Source organism: Rosa chinensis, chromosome 3 (genome assembly GCF_002994745.2).
Source record: "Rosa chinensis cultivar Old Blush chromosome 3, RchiOBHm-V2, whole genome shotgun sequence".
NCBI classification, from domain to species: domain Eukaryota; kingdom Viridiplantae; phylum Streptophyta; class Magnoliopsida; order Rosales; family Rosaceae; genus Rosa; species Rosa chinensis.
This window is the reverse complement of record NC_037090.1, coordinates 15691367-15709746: the sequence shown is the minus strand read 5'-3', so window position 1 is coordinate 15709746 and position 18380 is coordinate 15691367. Positions and strand designations below refer to the sequence as shown.

The 18380-nt window shown below is 37.8% G+C and overlaps 1 protein-coding gene and 1 long non-coding RNA gene across 6 annotated transcripts; both read right to left on the bottom strand.

Annotated features, from left to right (window-relative positions):
- Positions 1–1530: 1530 nt before the first annotated feature.
- On the bottom strand, positions 1531–2193 carry LOC112193657. The gene is made up of 2 exons (XR_002933950.2): positions 2044–2193; positions 1531–1931 (listed from the first exon to the last, which is right to left on the bottom strand). It is a non-coding gene; the product is annotated as an uncharacterized LOC112193657 (long non-coding RNA).
- Positions 2194–5998: 3805 nt separating this feature from the next.
- LOC112193487 (ethylene-insensitive protein 2) lies at positions 5999–14227 on the bottom strand. Of its 5 annotated transcripts, XM_040516746.1 has the most exons (9): positions 13953–14227; positions 12207–13257; positions 11870–11956; positions 11665–11775; positions 11364–11582; positions 10408–10590; positions 8747–10302; positions 7480–8698; positions 5999–6714 (listed from the first exon to the last, which is right to left on the bottom strand). In XM_040516746.1, exons 2-9 carry the CDS (start codon positions 12477–12479, stop codon positions 6331–6333), a joined length of 4032 nt encoding a protein of 1343 aa, XP_040372680.1. In that variant the 5' UTR covers positions 12480–13257; positions 13953–14227; the 3' UTR covers positions 5999–6330. The 5 variants fall into 5 exon arrangements, with proteins under 5 accessions (XP_040372680.1, XP_024189426.1, XP_024189425.1 ...); XM_024333658.2 differs by having other exon boundaries at positions 7480–10302; positions 10408–10587; XM_024333657.2 differs by having other exon boundaries at positions 7480–10302; positions 13953–14226.
- Positions 14228–18380: the final 4153 nt, after the last annotated feature.

Below are 18380 nucleotides of genomic sequence, written 5' to 3'. Positions count from 1 at the left end.
ACTTATCTTATAGCTATATATTTGTCTTCATTCTCCCGGGGGGGTGGAGTCGAGTTGTTGAGGTAGTCGAGAGGGTCTTTGAATCACCTTCAATGAGTAAATGCTTGTAGCTTGCTTGAACAACAGCTTTTAAATTAACCTGCTTCCAAACCTTTGGTTTCTGCTTGCAGGACATTGCTTGAGCCAGTAAGTATGCTTGAAATATACCGATAGGGGTACGAAATCTAAATCAGAACACAGCAGCTGGGGGTTTCTTATATATATGTGGTTGCTTTATAACATGTGGGGTTTCACTTAAATTGGATTTAAGATTCCATTTGGTTTTGGAATCCGATGTATAATGAATATGTTTTAGGAATCCAATGTATTGTTGATCAAGCATTCAAGCTGATGAAGGGAGAAAGAAACGTCCTACTTCGCCAAAGGAATTACTGGAATTGGTCAGGCAATTGACATGAATAGTAATTGATTGATAAAATTCTGTCTTTGATTGCTGCACTATAAAACTGAAGACGATAGGTGATTAACATGAATAGTAAATTAATTGTCTATAAGCAATTGTCCTAGCAAAGTATTAAATTTGGTTCAATTATATAATTATCTGATAAATCTCTCTCTAATAGGAATCCAGCGAAGTTGTTTTTATTTCAATAATCGTTGCCTCACTGGTTTAGGATACTGGTCAGCTATGAGTGTATGACTGACACCTGGTACTATTATAACTCGAATAAATGTGTGCAATTTTTTTCATCAGAACAAAGTTAGAGGACTCGAAATCAACTGCAGCCAACTAAATAAATCTTAATTCTATAGTTCCGGTTTGGTATATCGATGGTGAAGGTTGTGGATTTCATGAGCCCAGATTAAATTGGATTTAGGTAATTGCACTTGGTTTAGGAAACCAATATGTTTTCTTTTTTTTATCAATGATCTTGCAGTCTGTTAAAAACTTAAAATTGGTTTGATACTTCACAGGAAAAGTTTATGACATAATAGATGAGGGACAATTCTTAGATTCACCCTTAGGGTGAACGAGTATACTTACCCTCTTTTGCGAATAACGTATAAGAACTTAATAATTGTCTAATCCAACCATTCATGTTGTATAACGTAATACAAATATTAGCTTTGTAAAAAATCAATTAAATTGAAAACCTTTTAGTTATTCATTTCTATGAAATACATGGACGGTTCATCATAATAGTTGTAAGTGTTGTTAAAACTATCAATTTGTTTGATTCAATTAGATAATTAAACGATTTTCGATTCAATTAATTTTTTACAGAGATGATCTTTAAATGCCAATTTAAGATATTGATAGTTGAATTATAAATTTATTAAGTGAAAGTATGTTAATCAATAATGGGGTGAATATGCTCGTTCACCCCTAAGGGGTGAATCTAGGAATTAATTGTCCATAGATGAGCAATTGCAATTTCAATTATGTGGTGCCATATATTTTTAAAAGGTCTTCCATTGGCTCATTTCATGGAGAGCAATGGCAATAAGCTTAATTTCAAAAGATATAAATGATTTAATTAAAATTCTTGTTCATATCCACAGCCTAAACAATTACATTTTTGATATTATACTTGAACATAACGTACACAACCACTTTGCAGTTTGCATTTATATCATCTTGATGAAATATAACAAGGGATCGAACTAATTATTTGAAATCTACAACACAGAAATTAACAATTAATTCATTACAAAGGATATTTATCCCCTAGACCTGCTCGGCTGGCTTCTCGTGGGGTTGGAATGGAGGCGCCGGAACCGGAGGACGTCCAGCAATAACTGCTTCTCTCCGGCCATTTGCCCTACCAAGAAGGTAAAAGGCAAGAGCTACGATCAAGATGAACAGTATCACCGGCAACGATAGCACCACTATATATCCCATTTCCAACTTTGATTTTCAGGCTAACAAACTATGGATCGATGTATATAATCAAGTTAATGAAAAACAGAATCAAGTAGGTTTGTATATCTATATGATTCATTGATCAACTGAGAAATGGATACGAGCTAATACTTGGTTACCTTTTGGTCTTGGGAGTGCCTTTGTTTTTCAAACGAAGCGAGTGTACACCTCAGCCTGGAGTACAAGAGAACAAAGCAGAGAGTAAGTCTGGAGCGAAATGCGGTGATGAATCAGTGCCGATGATAATGTAATGGTGAGAAGGCCTATAAACTCTCCACATGGCCCCGCTATGACCTTGGATGCTGGATACTTGTTACTACTTTATTGGTGACTTGTGAATGACAAGTCCATTTTTTGGTCCAAACTTTTTCTTACCTCCATAAATTGAGTCATTAATTAAATTAAAAATCATTTAATTGTCCGGAATAAAATAGATAATTTACGTACGTTAAAAAATTTCATGTTACATTTATGACTGCCTCATTTCTTTTGATTAAATTTGAGATCTAATCACACAAAAAAAAAAATTCTGATGAAGATACTAAAAACGTGAGACAATTGCATAATCAATTTGAGTAAAAATATTATCCCTCTAGAAAATTTTAAATTAATACCCAAGTCTCTTTGCAGTTTGATCCGTCTTTTGGTTCACTCAAAATCTTATTATATGTTTAAGCAACATATTGTCATTATTATGAGTTTATGACTAAACCATACTTATTGGAGTATACTGATGTTATTACTTATTACACACCGACCGAGCACTATTTTGAAGATGTCTCATCTTACTTTACTTGCTTCACCAGCATTTGTAAGTTTGTCTGTTTCCAGATAAATCAACCTGCTCCAAGTTGTTTAAGCTTGTGAGCTTGTCTTTAATCCAAGCGTCAATTATTAGTTTCATAAGATCTGTTATGCTACGAAACTTTTCCACCAAATGATGTGACGGTGATAATATGATAGGAGCACAAAATGCGACGATATTATTGAGTATGTGCCCTATTTTAGCTTTGTTTCTCCATTAGTTTCGTGTTTGGAGTTATTGAGTGATTTTCAGAGTCTTGTAGAATGTTTGACGTGAAATAAGCGGAAAATGCAAAATTCATGAAAAATCCTAGCTTGATCAGGATTCCTCACTGTCAACATTCTTGCTGTCTTTACATTTTAATTCCCTTTATTTTCTCTAAAACATTCTGATATTCTCCTCCTTGTTGTAGAAAACCTTGCCTGGTGGAACTCTTGGAAACAACAATGATGGAATCAGAAAATAAAGCATTTAAGACGTTTGATCAAGCAATGAAGAAGGGAAATAAAAGAGATACGTTTTCAGTTGGGAGAGATAAATAAGATAAAGACGTTTCAGTTGAGAAATTAAAGGACCCCATTATGAGAGGAATTAAGGCCATAAATGAGACGTTTCAAATGGAAAATTGACGCTGTCGGAACGATCACCTAAGGTTTACAAGCAATAAACCTCAAACAAAGGTTTTGGAGTCCACCAGAGATAAAAGAGATAAATCTCAATTTGATTGATAATATGATAAAAGATAGATTCTGCAGCCGTTTAAGGTTACTTATATAGGAGAAAAGAAACCCTAGGGCGACTAACAATGAAACTCTAAAGTCCACGGTTAAAAATAAAACAAATCCAAAATAAACTAGGAAACCAAAAATTCTGAAAATGCAATTTTGAGGCCCTAAACGACCCCAAAAGCCCTAAAAATACCACACATCGTAGCAAAACTCATAGTTTTGTTCCTGACGCGATTCCCTTTCCAGAAAGCTATGGCACGATCAAATCGGACACCAAATGCGAGAGTTGCAATAGTAACTTTGGTTTTGGTTTTCCTCCTTTTGCATGATAGAGCTGTTCTTCAATTCGGGCTGCCATTTGTTCTACATCAGAAATTAAAAGAATTATGGTGCAATCTCATCCGTCCAAATGATGAAGGGTATGATCGACAAAAGGCAACCAATGCTCCCCTATAAATAGGCAACGTCTAGACCAGATTTATCATCACTTCCTGGCCAAAAACTATTCCAAGGCTACCCAATTCACTCCTCAAACTTCCATCACCTACAAGACCGTGACCACTATCCTTCCATCATTCTACAAAGCTCTTAGGCGCTAAGTCAAGAACGCTCCACCACCATAGCAGAGACGAGCTCATCACCTTGTTGCCAAGCCGCTGAGGAAAGCTTCAAAGTGTAACAATGACTCTGCTTACAATTTTTGTTTCAGTTTTGTGTGTTTGGATTTGTGAGTTGTGTAATTAGAGACATGAAATTTTCAGAATATTTTTATTAATATTTTTGAGATTTTCAGTTTATTATTGAGTTAATTTTGAGAATCCTTTTATGATGCATGTTACAATCTTGTGCCCTTTTATGTGTTTAGGTAATTTTCAGAGTTAGGTCAATAAGTTTGCATGCTAGAATCACGCTAAGTGTTCTTGTGTGTTTGCTTAATTTTTCAAGAGTGATTATTATTTGTTAAGGCGCTAAGTTAAACAAGTAACAATTAGTTCTAAAAAGTGGTAAAAACCATGTTCAATGGTTAAAAAATTCTAGAAATTACGTGTTAAATTCTATGTGTAATGGTTCATTTGCACGTGTGAGTTGATTCGAGGGTTAGATAATACTACTAGTTAAGATAATTACGCTAAGTGTTTTTGAAAATTAGTAGTATTGGGCTTGGTAAGGACTTTTCTGATCCAAGACCACATTAGAATGAATTAGATAAATGGATTGATCTGCTGAGGCTTCATTTGGGCTGTTATCTAGGCATTTAAGATGGGCACATTTTTGTAGCATGTTGAAATGGATTTTCTGTTTTTACACTTAGTAATTTTCGAGTGGTATTAGTCTAGGTTAGGGAAGTCGATCATTATATTCTAAATGTACCCAGCAAATTTCTATTTAAACCCAGCAAATTTATTTGTTTATAAATATTTCTAATTAAACCACCTAAATTCCGATACTAACCTTTTCTTGTACCCAGCTAAAGAAACAAGCCAACGAGGCGATGAAAACTTCCCAGCTTCATACCAACCAAGGCCAAAGCCTTGTCTCTCCAATGGAAAATTCTAAGGCAGCAGTGAAGCCGAACTCGTCTAAGTAAAGCTGTGCCTATAATTCCCTTGATTGATTCTCTTGTAAAAGTTTGAATAGGAGACAATGAGCTTAGCACTCGTCCAGGGCTATTCTTCCTCTGAAGAAGAAGAAGCAGAAGAAGGCCAAAACGGCCTCCATTACCATAACTCATCGGACGACGACGTGGAGCACAAAGTAGCATCCTCCTCCGTTTATGAGTCATCCCGACCCACCTCCTCCAATACCTCTGCCCTCCCGTCTGCTTCTGACGCCTTCTCCGAGGTACCTCTCTTCTTTTTTCTTCTTGCTCTGCAATTCAAAGTTCAAAATTCAAAATTAGATCTCAGAATTGAATTGTTTGTGTTTGTTGTGAAGCCCTTCTTCGCAAACCAACCGGCCCCTTCCTCAACCATCTCTCTTCCTCTTTAATCAAACTGAGCTTGAGATTTATGTATCTGAATTCTATGTGCTGGAGCAGATAAGCAATCTGCAATTGGGGTTAAGCGAATCACGAGGAAGATGACGCGAAGTTTCCATCGCTAAGTTTCTTTGCTGGGTACAAGATAAGGGCAGTTTGGGAAATTAGGTGGTTTAATTAAAAATATTTATAAACAAATAAATTCGCTGGGTCTATATAGAAATTTGCTGGATACATTTAGAAAGACCCTAGTTTTATTTGTTTCGTTGTTATTTTAAGTAGGTTAGGAACCAATCTCAAAACCCTCATTTTGTTCTTTTATTTGTTAATTGACCTTTTTGTGCAAGTGTACCCTACAATCCCCAGACTGAACGATACTTGCTTATGCTATACTAACCTCGATATTTTTACAGAGTTAATTTGTGAAGCTATTTTAGTCATATCATAATACTTGAGATCCTATGAACCTCACAATATGATATATTCCGACAGTTGTAAGAGTCCAAAATTCCAAAAGGAGCATAATCGAGGCTTGGATTGAGATCCCCATCATCCCCGATCGGTTTTAAACTTCCCATTTTATTAGAACAGAAGCAAGCAACACAAAAATTGCAATAACCAAATTTTTCACCTTCTACCCATTTTCTTTGATGAGGCTGCAATTACAGATTCAGCTGTTCTTACCCTATGTATATGTTAACATATAAGGAAATACAATTTTGCAGCAATGGCTTTGATACAATGAGAGAATTTGAATTGACTAAGCCCTTTGATCCGAAAGAGCAGCCCTTCTCTGCTTCGCGTGAGCAGTTTGATCCAAAAGATGAGCCGTTGTCCCAAAATCAAAAACAGCTCAATAACCCAGATGAGATCAACTGTGATGTGTATGTGAAAGTTATGACCCATAAGGAGCAGATGTTGGAGCACCCTTCCGTGAACGGGAAGGCCCCTCCTGAGTGCAAACAGGTTTGTTGGATAATCGCCGCTTGTAGCGTTTGAGGACAGATGCCAGATTTTCTTTTCCCTTCGGGAAAGCCACATCACCGGCTGCCGTCCCCGTTCGGCCCTTTCGACAAGAGATTGCAGTCTCCACATCCTTGATTATGTCCGCGAGTGTTGCAGCTGTAGTGCATTTTCCCCTGGCTGGTTTCGCAGCAGGGGGTAACATTCCATTCGAAAATGTTGGACTGGACTTCTGCTGCTGTGCTGCTGCAATTTGAAGGCAGAAGCATGGAGACATTGGAGAACGAGGCTTCGAAAACGCAGAATCAATAATCCCCTGTAATTAAGAAGATAGACCAGTCATTAACATCATTGAAGGACAAGCTTTGCAAATCAAAATAAACATAATAAGATGATCTACTTGTATACTATGGTGGCATAGTGCAACGCCAGGAGCAACAGTCCTGTCTGTTTATAACCAATAAAATAATACACTCCATAAGTAGGCCTAATAAAAAATTGAAAATTTTTAGACACAAGTTCTACCTCATCTTCAACAAAGTTTGTTTTCTGAGTTGTGTTCAGGGGGAGTGTTAGACTCCATTCAGCTCTTTACATTAATTGGTTTAGGAACTTCTAGGAATCTTTTCATGGGGTTATTTTGTTATATCTGCTTCTCATCTGAGTTGGACTGGCCACTATCAATGGGACTTAATATGAGACTTGTGTTAAGACGATACTGACAACTGTAGAGAACAAAACCCTAGCCAATTTCCTATTTTCCTTTCTTCTTCCCCTTTCCTGTCTCTTTTCATCTAACTTTGTCACTAGACAACTCTAAATTCTCAAGGAGTATTACTCATAAAAGAAATAAACTGTAAAAACCCATAGTAGAAAAATAAATGCAACAAAATCTCCACAACAGTCGGATCAAGGATCCAATGCAGATGTTGCCTCGTCAAACTCAAGTTGGGTATAACCACAAGTCATAACCTTTTTCTGATTGGTTGACAAGTCTTGACCAAGACAATCAACTTAGTAGAAACCATATTTAACTTGCAAAAACTGGAATCATATGTAAGAAGAAGGCTTTAGTGTTTACCTGAAGTCGATTGAGAACGTAAGTATATTTCCCCCAGAGCTCTGGCCGGCTTTCCATAAGGGACAAATCAAGAATCCGATGGATACACCAGACCCCAAAGCTTATTATTAGATCAGATCTCCAGATACAACCTTCCCCACAATTAGGAACTGAGGAAACCATGAGATGGGTGAGATTTGCATCACTCATTTTTATTGCAGAAGTTGACTTCCTGTCAGAAGTGTACTGAGATTCACCCATGTGAACTGTTCGATTAATCTCTCTAGTTTCAGCTTCATAAATAATTTTCTCCCTGGCAGCCACACGATCTATTAGATCCTCATCCACTCCATCATTCTGTCTAAACAACCAGTCAGACCCTTCCAACTTCAAAAGCTTCACAATGCAGTGTCTAAAAGACTGAAGAAGCTTCGCCTCTGAATCTGCAACTGACATAGCTTCCTGACCTGCAGAACCTGCTCTACTACCAACTGCAGTCCCAATAGAACGATTATTATCAGCTACACCAAATTGCTCAAAAGGCTGTCTAGACCAGAGAGATCCAGTGCCAAAATTAGAATTCTGTTGGGATGATAGAACATCTCTATAGACTTTTGATGGAGAGAGTTCATCAAATGCCAAAGGACCTCCTGTCCGTGCAACAGATTTTGGATACAAGGATGATTCATAATTAGTTTTCCCAAACCCAGGGGGAGCATCCCGTTGAGCACTTTTATTAGACATGTAGAGATCGCGGTGAATGTCAGGTAAACTGTGGTATTTCTTTGCATTGGCTGAATTTACCACATTCTCAGAAATTCCAGAAGAGTGTACATCATAATATGGTCTTTCAGATTGCAACGGACTATGTCGAGATACCGTAAGGTTCTGAAAACTGGAGGCCTGTCCAGAGCCTAACCCATTTTGCAACTTCTGCCCCATGGTAAATGCAAGTGACTCTCTGTAGTTTCCAGCACCCAATGAAGAAGCAGAATTTAGGGCTGGTGATTCCATTTGACCATTCAAGTTACCAGAACTTCTGTCATTACTATTAAGATACGATGAAATCTGATAACCGTGTACTGTGGCTGGCTGGTAATCCCAGCTCTCAGCAGATGGTATGCTGCGGACACTTGAATAGCGCCTCTCACCCGAGTCAGAAGTTGGTATACTGCGCACACTTGAATAGCGCCTCTCACCCAAGTCTGAAGATGGTATACTGCGCACACTTGAATAGCGCCTCTCACCCAAGTCTGAAGATGGTATACTGCGCACACTTGAATAGCGCCTCTCACCCGAGTCAATAATACTGCAGGTTGAATTTTGTCCATACGCATCCAGCAACTGTATGTGGCCAGACCATAATGAGGAAGATCCCCTTTGAGCACCATATGATGACTCTAAACTGTTTTGCAGCCTTGGCTGATTTATGGAGTCATATAAACTTGAGTTGATTAAAGGATCAGATCCTCTGCCTCCTACTGATGGAAAGTATCCAGAAACTTCCTTTGCAGTGGTATCATCTTTCAGCACGGAGGAAGCGGAGGAAGAAGCCTTTGAATCTGACCCCAACAACAGATCCAGTTTCCTAGCCTTTGCTTCTTGAATTACATTACCATGGAAATCATACAGTTGTCCCCAAAACTCATCGAGTACTGCAGCCAGTTGACGTCTAGCAGCACGCCCCAACCCTGCTAATCTTGAAAGGCTTCCAGCACCACTCCCCCCTTCATCACCTTTTCCACTGAGACTCCTGAATGATCCTGGACCTTCAGATGTCAATGAAGTGGTGCCCCCAGAAACCTCTTTCAAGGAATCTTCAGGTTCCCAGGTATCTCCCTCATCATCATCTTTTTCAGTTGGTAAGTCTCCTTCAACTCCAAGAATCTTCTCAACTGGCTCTGTTGATCCAACTTTCACAGTACTGGTGCCCAGTGATGTAACATCAGAAACCTCACTAGCCACAGTTGGGAGGCGAATTGACTCCACCACAGATGTGGTTTCCTCCTTATTGCATTTGGCAGAGCGAGGAAAGGTATTAAGAGAACTATTTTCCTCTGAGGTAGTTGATTGAAGCTCCTGATCAGGCTCCAAGAGAGTTTCGGGCAGAACAAAATCAAAATTTGCAACCGCTGTATCCGAGTCTCTATCCAAAGCCTTCCCAGAAGATGGTGATGGTTCATGCTTCTGAACACTTGCATCTCTATGATAATTAGGTTCAGCTATATCAATCTCCTCCCTATTTCTAAATGGCTCAGATACACCCTTAGGCATATCCCAGTTCCACACCTGGTTCTCTAATCGAGCACTTGCAGATTTTAACGGTGTAGCTGCCAGCCAAATCATCAAACAAAATGATGCAGAAGCAGTGATGAGAAGTGCAGACATACTACTCCCAGCATCCCATCTCAAATTATCCACCCAATCACTATTCCCAAAAATCATTTCCACTACAAAGACAAGTTTTAATCCAAGCATCCCAATAAGTGTAATGAGGGCCAAGAATTCAACGAACTGAGAGATCTTATGGGCTCCCATTATTTGTCTTGAAGCAGCAACACGAAAAAGAGGGATCACAGAAGACGGCAGTAGCAAGGCTGCCAATACCTGTGTAGATATAAGCAGTTGGTACATCCCCTCAGCTCCTGAGCTCCAAACAAAATACAGAGCAGGAACAATGGCAATGATTCTGATTGTAGCACAGTGAAGCCAACCAGGAAGGTCTAGTTTTAAAAAATCATTCAAGACTACTTGTCCCCCCAGACTCCAGCTTAATGTTGTGATTTGATTTGATAAAAAGAGAACTAGCAAGAAGGCAACAGGTACTATTGGACCCCAAAAGACCTGCATAATTTGAAAAGACTTAAATTTGAGAGTGCAGCATGGCATTGAACGATTATTGTAAACATAATTCATCAAAAGCAAGTGATCATGGAGAGAAATTAAAACCTGTTCCATTAGGGACATTGCATCCTGAAATGTGAGCAAACCACGTGAAGTGTAGAATACATTTGCTGCTAAGGTCATGAGGGCATAATTCACCAGATAAATACCACTAAAGGTGCAGAAGATGGCAACAAAATGGTTCTGACACAAGGCATCCTTAGAAACAGTTGGTTGTTGCTGATGCTGCTGCAAAATTACAATACTGGAAGTTGAGAGAAATGAACGTCACCGAAATCAGCTATAGTTGAACATGTTGAGTAGTTAAAAAACAAGATGGAGAGGAGGGAACAGAACTTCGTGGTGCAACAGGGATTAGTTGATAGTTTGATGCTCATGTCTCAAGTGTTAATTTTCAGACCCAATGCCTTTAGCAAGAGACTCTCATATTCTCCTATTATTGGAACTTTCTTCTTTTTCTAGTGAGAAAGGAAGAAGATTTGTGCCTGTGTGGCTCAGTGGTCTCTATTGAAGTGCACTGACTATTGAAACTGGAAACATATGACTTTCTTAATCAAATTAGTTTGTCAAAGCTCTTTCAAACTAGAAGCACATATGACTCAGTAACATGCCCTAAAGGAAAGTGATTTAAGAAACAATACAAATGCTGGGCACTGCATATTCTATGCATGTCTAAATAAGTCAACTTGTGAAATCCATGAGGCATCCAACACACAGAAGAGTGATTTCAAGGATTTTATTAAACAAAATTCCTGTATGGATTCACCATGCAATGAATAATTGTGTGTAAACCAAAAGCCGTAAAGACACAGATATGCAACAACAAAAAAGATACAACTATTAGCTAACTACTAGTAAACAAACAGTACATAGTAATACATAATATGTGTGTGTGTGTGCGCGCGCGCGCCAATGTCTCCGGATAAAAACAAAGGTACACATGCATGAACTAATATTCAGGAATATATCCAAAAACAAAGGAGCATTAAAAGCACAAATACCTGCACAATAGAAGAATGAAGATAAAAACTGTGGGGCATTATACTTGCTCCAAGAAGACTCATCAGTGAAAAAGCACTTTCCCCACTCAGTTTTGTTAACATCCCAGTCATGGAAAGTGGCACTTGTGGTTGACTGATAAATACTCCAAGAACAAAGGAAAGCAGTAGAAATCCTGCAATGTATATGCATACGCAAAGGAATTTCGCCTTGCAAGTCTCCTGAAATAGGGAAGCTAACTATTTTGTAAACGATAATGCAACCGCATGTAAGTAATACAAGAAAGCAAGTTCCAATACTTACCAGGAGGGTGGAAAAAAGAGGGTATAAAACAGCATTAGCAGCAGTCAAAAACACACATGTGAACAAGTCCCACCCAAACAGAAGATTAAGTGCATGTGCGATACCGAGGATCTAGAAAAACAGAGCAACCATATAACACGAGTATACCAACTTTGGTTTCAACAATGATACTACAGATTATCACTGATGAGGAAAGAGATATTACCATGGTAAGGTCCAACACAATCACCGACATCTCTGTTTGTACTCCTAAGAATATGCATGTAGCCTTGTCATATTCCTCACTGCAAACCTACATGCATAAACAAAATTTAAGAAAACGAAGTGTTAACAAGAATCATGTGAAGATGTGTCTGTATAATATGTGTGTGTGTGTGTGTGTGTGTGTGTGAGAGAGAGAGAGAGAGAGAGAGATAAGCCTTGAAATAAGAAGATGCAATGAGGAGACAGTGTATACTAGTATGCATTAGAAGTAGCGCTTCTACTACTGACAATGATAAGAATGATAAGTTAACAAAACCGTAAATAAGAAAGAATGGTACCTGAGCAAGATCTCTTCCAGTGACTACAGCAATCCGTGCTGACAGATAGTGACATAAAATAGCAGCCAAATTGAATATAAGCATTACTGCAGCCAGATCAGTTCCATAACGGGAACCTGCTTCAACAGTTGCCGCCCACTTTCCAGGGTCAAGATATCCAACTGCAATCAGAAGCATGGGTCCAACAACAGGAAGCAACTGATGGACAACGCCTGGCATATTGTTAGCGTTAGAGCTAGCAGATTCCATATGAGCTATCAGACTCTTGGACATGCGAAATTGGCGGTGCAATGATTTTCTTTTGTGGGAATAAGATGGATCTGTTCAGCTTGCGGAGGGACTTCCTGAATTACTGAACCAACTAGAATTGCCAACTGAGCTAGCCGCTCCTTGTGAAGAAAAGGAAAGATGGAAGAACTTTAATGATGAGATAGATGAAGAGTGACAAGAGCACAACAGGGAAAAGAGGGCCTAGAATTTGGGGACACTAACGAAGAGGAATGATGAGGGCATAAAGAACTAATACAGGAGAACTAGTGATAAACACTTTCAAGCCACAGGATCGCCAATTGAGTACAACCCTAGATAAACTGCACGACTGTTGGATTCTCAGTGTTCCAACCCATGTGACAAGACACTGCTCACTAGTAACAGCTACTTACACCACAATACATGAACTAGGTTACTGTCACTGGATAACATAAATGCCTAAAGAAAGTACATCCAATGAAGGTCCTGATAAGGTGGCTGCGCACTCTATTCCAATACACTTGCGCAGATCAAACAACTTTTTCATGACTACTACATGTTCAATCATTAAGAGCTAACTGTGATCATCAGACACTAATCTGATGCTTTCAATCATTCCCAATTGGATGCCACTGCAGGGTAGAATGTTTACCCCATCAAATTCTCTTTTTATCTCCTGACTATAGTTAGATGGTCAATCCAATCCTTGAGAAGCTACTGGCAATTACAAAGCACAACTAACAGACACTCAACAAACTCCAACTAGTCCAGTCACTTGATACCCTGCCTCAGATATCCAATCCTGATTCAGAAAACCGCGTTAGTCTGATACACCCGAAAACAAAAACAAAAAACAAAAACAGGGCAAACAACCCAAAAACAAAGGGAAAAAAAAAACAGGGCAAGTATCAATATCAATGCATCTTAGTAATCTATTGCTTTGACTAACTCAAAAATTAAGACAGCCATAATAGTAGTGAAGCAAGTTCATTTACACCATCTAGTAAGCACATTAACAGCAGTGAATTCCACGTAGAACACATGCTTACCTTTCTAAAATTTGATCAAGAGAGAAACTGGTAAAGAGAATATTCAAACTTGAATAACAAGAGTCTAATAGCAACCAATCAACTTCCAAAAACTATTCCCAGAAGAACTGCAAAAACCCTGCTCCAAACCCAGCTCAGATCTTTGCCCCCAATATTGGAAAAGAAAAACGACCCAAACCAGAATCAAGAGGCAGATAAAGGTTTAAACTTTAACAGAAGGTGAAGTTCAAAGGCAACCCAAAACCCTTAAGGGAATCTGGGTGCTGAGAAATTTACCAGAATCCATTGCCATGGATCTGAAGCAGAACCCAAAAGCCCATTTACACGAATACCAAGGATGATGATGCATATGGGGTTCAATTAAATGATCAATCAAGCCAAAAGCACATAAAAGGTCTCTACTTTATGAGTAGGATTGGTTTTTAGGGTTTTCGAAATGCTAGCTTACCTTCCTCTAAGGCTCTGAGCTTTCCTTTTCTGTTATATTGTTTGTGTTCAGTTCCTCTGCCAATCTCTATCTAATCCAAGTCTTACACAAGCAGTAGATCTCAGAGGACCTCCAATGAAAGCCACAAAGCTTATATATTTTATGCACATAGTTATATCTTGTACTGGATAGAGAGAGAGAGAGAGAGAGAGAGAGAGACAGAGAAGTCTGTGAAAATTATGGGTAGGCTTTCAAGGCCATCTTCAAGAGAGAGAAAGAAGACAGATAGTGAAAGTGAGGGTTGAGCAAAAGGTTCACAAAAATGTGTTCTTTTTATATTGGGTTTTATGGAAAACATAGAAAAGAAATGTCCATGGAAAGGTCCAAAGGGCAATTAACAATTTTCCTAGTCTCTTTTATAGAATTATGTATCTCCTATTTTGTCAAATCTATTCCCATTTTCTGTACACTTTCTTTTGTTGCCTATGTTTGAAAGAAAGAAAAAGACCAAGGTTAGGCAAGAATGAGATTGCTGATTAGACCATTTGTGTTATAACTCTCGTAATTTTGCTTTTTGGAACGATGACTTTAAATGAAATTGAAAATTTATGAAGTTAAACAACATCGATGTGTTTATGAACCGATAATTATATTTATGATGTAATTAATTATCTCAAATAAGTGGTTTCTTAAAAGAGTTTTTTTTCGTTAATCTTCAAAATCATTAATTTATAACAAGTCATTTCGCAATCTAAGTCTGACAAACATTCACACGCATATAGATAACTTTTACGTAAGATTTTGTATTCTTAATAAGTTTCTCATTCAAAAACTAAACCAAATTTAACAATTTTATTGATCCGCAATTAAGAATGTCAACGTCGCTTAAATACTACTTAAATTCCTCTTATTGTAATTTTGTTAAAACATCGTTCTTCATATATATTTGATGAACAACACCAAATCACTACATTATCAATAGTATAAGTAACCTTTTAAAAAAAAACAAAAAAAGTGAATTCATTGAAACTGTTAACGGTTGCAATCATTTAGAATGACATCCTAAAAAAGCCTTAAGAGCAGACACAAGCCACAAACGGCTTGAAGCTAGAGCTAAGCTAGAACAAACTAGAAAGTATACTACACCAACAAGTTGTTAATGTACATTAAAATACTGTTCTAAATCACTTATAGAGAAACTAGCAAAAAACTAAAGGTAAATTCTCAACCTCCTCAAGATAATTACCAACAATGAGACAATTGCCACGACCTTGAGATTTGGAAACCAAACCATCAGAATCTGCAATCCGGGCATGCAAGAGATCGGTAGACCAATCAAAACTACATTCGTCCCAGCACAAGTAACACTGTTCGTCAGGCACGCAATTGTGGTACTCACAGCAATATTGTACTGAGATCTCTTATATAATGTAGAGATGAGCAATCTATCTGCACATAAACACGGTACACCCGAAATAATATGGATAACCAAGATACCATGCGGAACACCAGGACCTGGGTCCCAAATCCAAATGGATGAAGATGAATATCATCTTACTACAAGACTGAAATAAAAGTTATTGAATCAGACTCCTCATGCAGTTTCTTATATCCCCCTACCTATCTCAATTAAGTTACACAAAATCCATGCATGAAAAAACTTGACGTCAAGATGCAACCTCTTTTAAGATCGGCAGCAAAATGCCAAACCGACAAAATGGCTCCCAGTGACACCTCCAACACCCTAATCACCTCTTTAGTGTCATCAAACTTTATCTTGACTACTCTTTTTAGCTCCGGCCAAACTACTCTATTTTCAAACTAATTCACCGCTTGTAATTGGCTTATCTCAATTATAATCAAATTTCTCAAATTTTCATCGTTGAACTTAATTATGATGTTCAATTTCGTTACCTCTGTTGGTTAAAAAAAATTCGTAATTTTATTTTATTTCAAAGACTTATTTATGATTTTGATATTATGTTGACTACCAAAAATTTATTTATAACCAAAAGAGGAATCCTTGTTTTTTTGTATGAAATGACCAGAAATTTCTTTTGGTCAGAAAATATGACCAGAATTGGGTGCGTATGGAATTAGAGCAGGCTGGTACGCCACCGTCAGCCTTTATTAAATATGGCAGGAATTGACTGTTCTACACATCTACCGTAACGTACTAGATTGCTTTTTCCATATTAATTACCCAGAGCATTTATGCAAAAAACAGGACAGTTCAACAAACGAAATAACAGAGTTCATAATCCACATTTTCTAAATTCCAGTACTGACAAAATACTGTATTCCAAACCCCAAATCAAGATAATTTGTTGGATAGAGATATTAATAATGGAGTATATTATTGAGTTATGTAATGTAAAAGGCTGTTACACAATTAAAACGTAAAAGTGAGGAGTCACATCCGCATACTACGTGAAGAAAATTAAGATTAAAGATAGAGCCTTTAATTGAATTTTGGCCAATGGTTACGTGCCATATTGGTGTCCTCCATTAGAAGGGAACGACCCTAAAAAGCCTAGTTGTTATAGGGGTGGAAAGCTCGTGATCCTAGACACAAACTATTGAACTTTGGCGGACTTTATCATCATCGAAAATTTTAGGACCCTTATCTCTTTGGATATAATTAATTGGTTCCTCACATGAGTAGCATTATTATTTCTGGAAATTCAGTATTTAGTTTTGATTTTTACTGCGGGGTTCCAATTTAATGGGTTGTCAAAGAGACAATTGTGCTGTCTGGTCTCCAGGTCAAACTCTATGGAGTTTTGATTTTCCTTTTTAACTTCTTTTTCGTTATGCATGAGAATTGAGAAGGAAGCAAACCCTTTTAAAGTCTTAGCGAGACTCATTTTAGTCAGTTCACTAATCTTCTTGGCTACTTGGACTATTTTTTGTTTTTGGCAATGTTTGCTACTTGGACTTGGACTTGAAGGTACACATTTGACTAAAAAAGTTCATATCACTAATCGAATACGTCCGAATCTCAACATAAAATTGTGCAGTCGCAACACAAAAATAGTTTTTGGTTGTATATTGGTAGTTTCATTTTATGTATGGAAAACATTTACTCCCCCAGTGTCGGCCATAATATTCATAACAATTGGTTAACAATGCAGTTTATAAACTACAAATATTTCATAACTTTCGATTCCTTCTTAAAAAAGGAAAAGGAAAAGAAAAAAAAACACTCAATTCCTTTCACTTGCGTTTTCATTTTTTAAATTTATGTCTAATTAAAAAGTTCTTTTATAATATAATTAGTGGTGGATCTAAATGAGAGCAAGCGTTGCTCTCTAGTTTTCAAATTAGCAAAGTTTTCTTTTTCCGTAAAATGCATGAATATGCATACATTAATTATAAGTAAAATGAGCTAAGAGTGTGAATGATGATAGAGATATCTAAGCAAGGTGCATAACAAGCTGCTTTTTTTTTTTTTTTAGTAAAACAAAGCAATTCTTTTATTAAATTAAGATAAATTGTTACAATCGAATTGTAAAGCATTCAAAATGAGTGTTGGAGCTTGATCTATCCATATCTGATTGGGATTGGATTTGAGATTTAAGGCAGATAGTCTACCTGTGCTAAAAGCAACAAGGAAAACTAAACAAAATTTCAAGAGCCAGAATAGTACATACATACAACCCCTATAGGATTCATGGTACCATTAACTGTTACATTGAAGCTCACAAGAGCCTACATAACTATGTAAGGTCATATCACACAAAATAAAATAGCTTGAATCCTCCTTCACCAATGCACACAATTGTGGTGCTCCAAAAGATTCATTTACTTGGCGTAAAATCAACCCCATAGTATGCAAGCTCGTATCACTGAAGTCAAACATAACTTAATTAGTTGGGTCGATCCTCCCGGATCCCACATCCGAAACCCTAGAGGACCAGAGACAGTCCGCTTGGTTCGAAAACATGTCCAAATCCAAGAAAACATCAAAACTGTTTTGGACACCCAGCATAATTTACTGGCGTAAAATCAACCCCATAGTATGCAAGCTCGTATCACTGAAGTCAAACATAACTTAATTAGTTGGGTCGATCCTCCCGGATCCCACATCCGAAACCCTAGAGGACCAGAGACAGTCCGCTTGGTTCGAAAACATGTCCAAATCCAAGAAAACATCAAAACTGTTTTGGACACCCAGCATAATTTACTGGCGTAAAATCAACCCCATAGTATGCAAGCTCGTATCACTGAAGTCAAACATAACTTAATTAGTTGGGTCGATCCTCCCGGATCCCACATCCGAAACCCTAGAGGACCAGAGACAGTCCGCTTGGTCCGAAAACATGTCCAAATCCAAGAAAACATCAAAACTGTTTTGGACACCCAGCATAATTCCCCCCCCCCTCCCCCCACACACACACACAAAAGTTGGGCCAGCAATTTGATCTGGACACCCTCTCACTCTTGTCG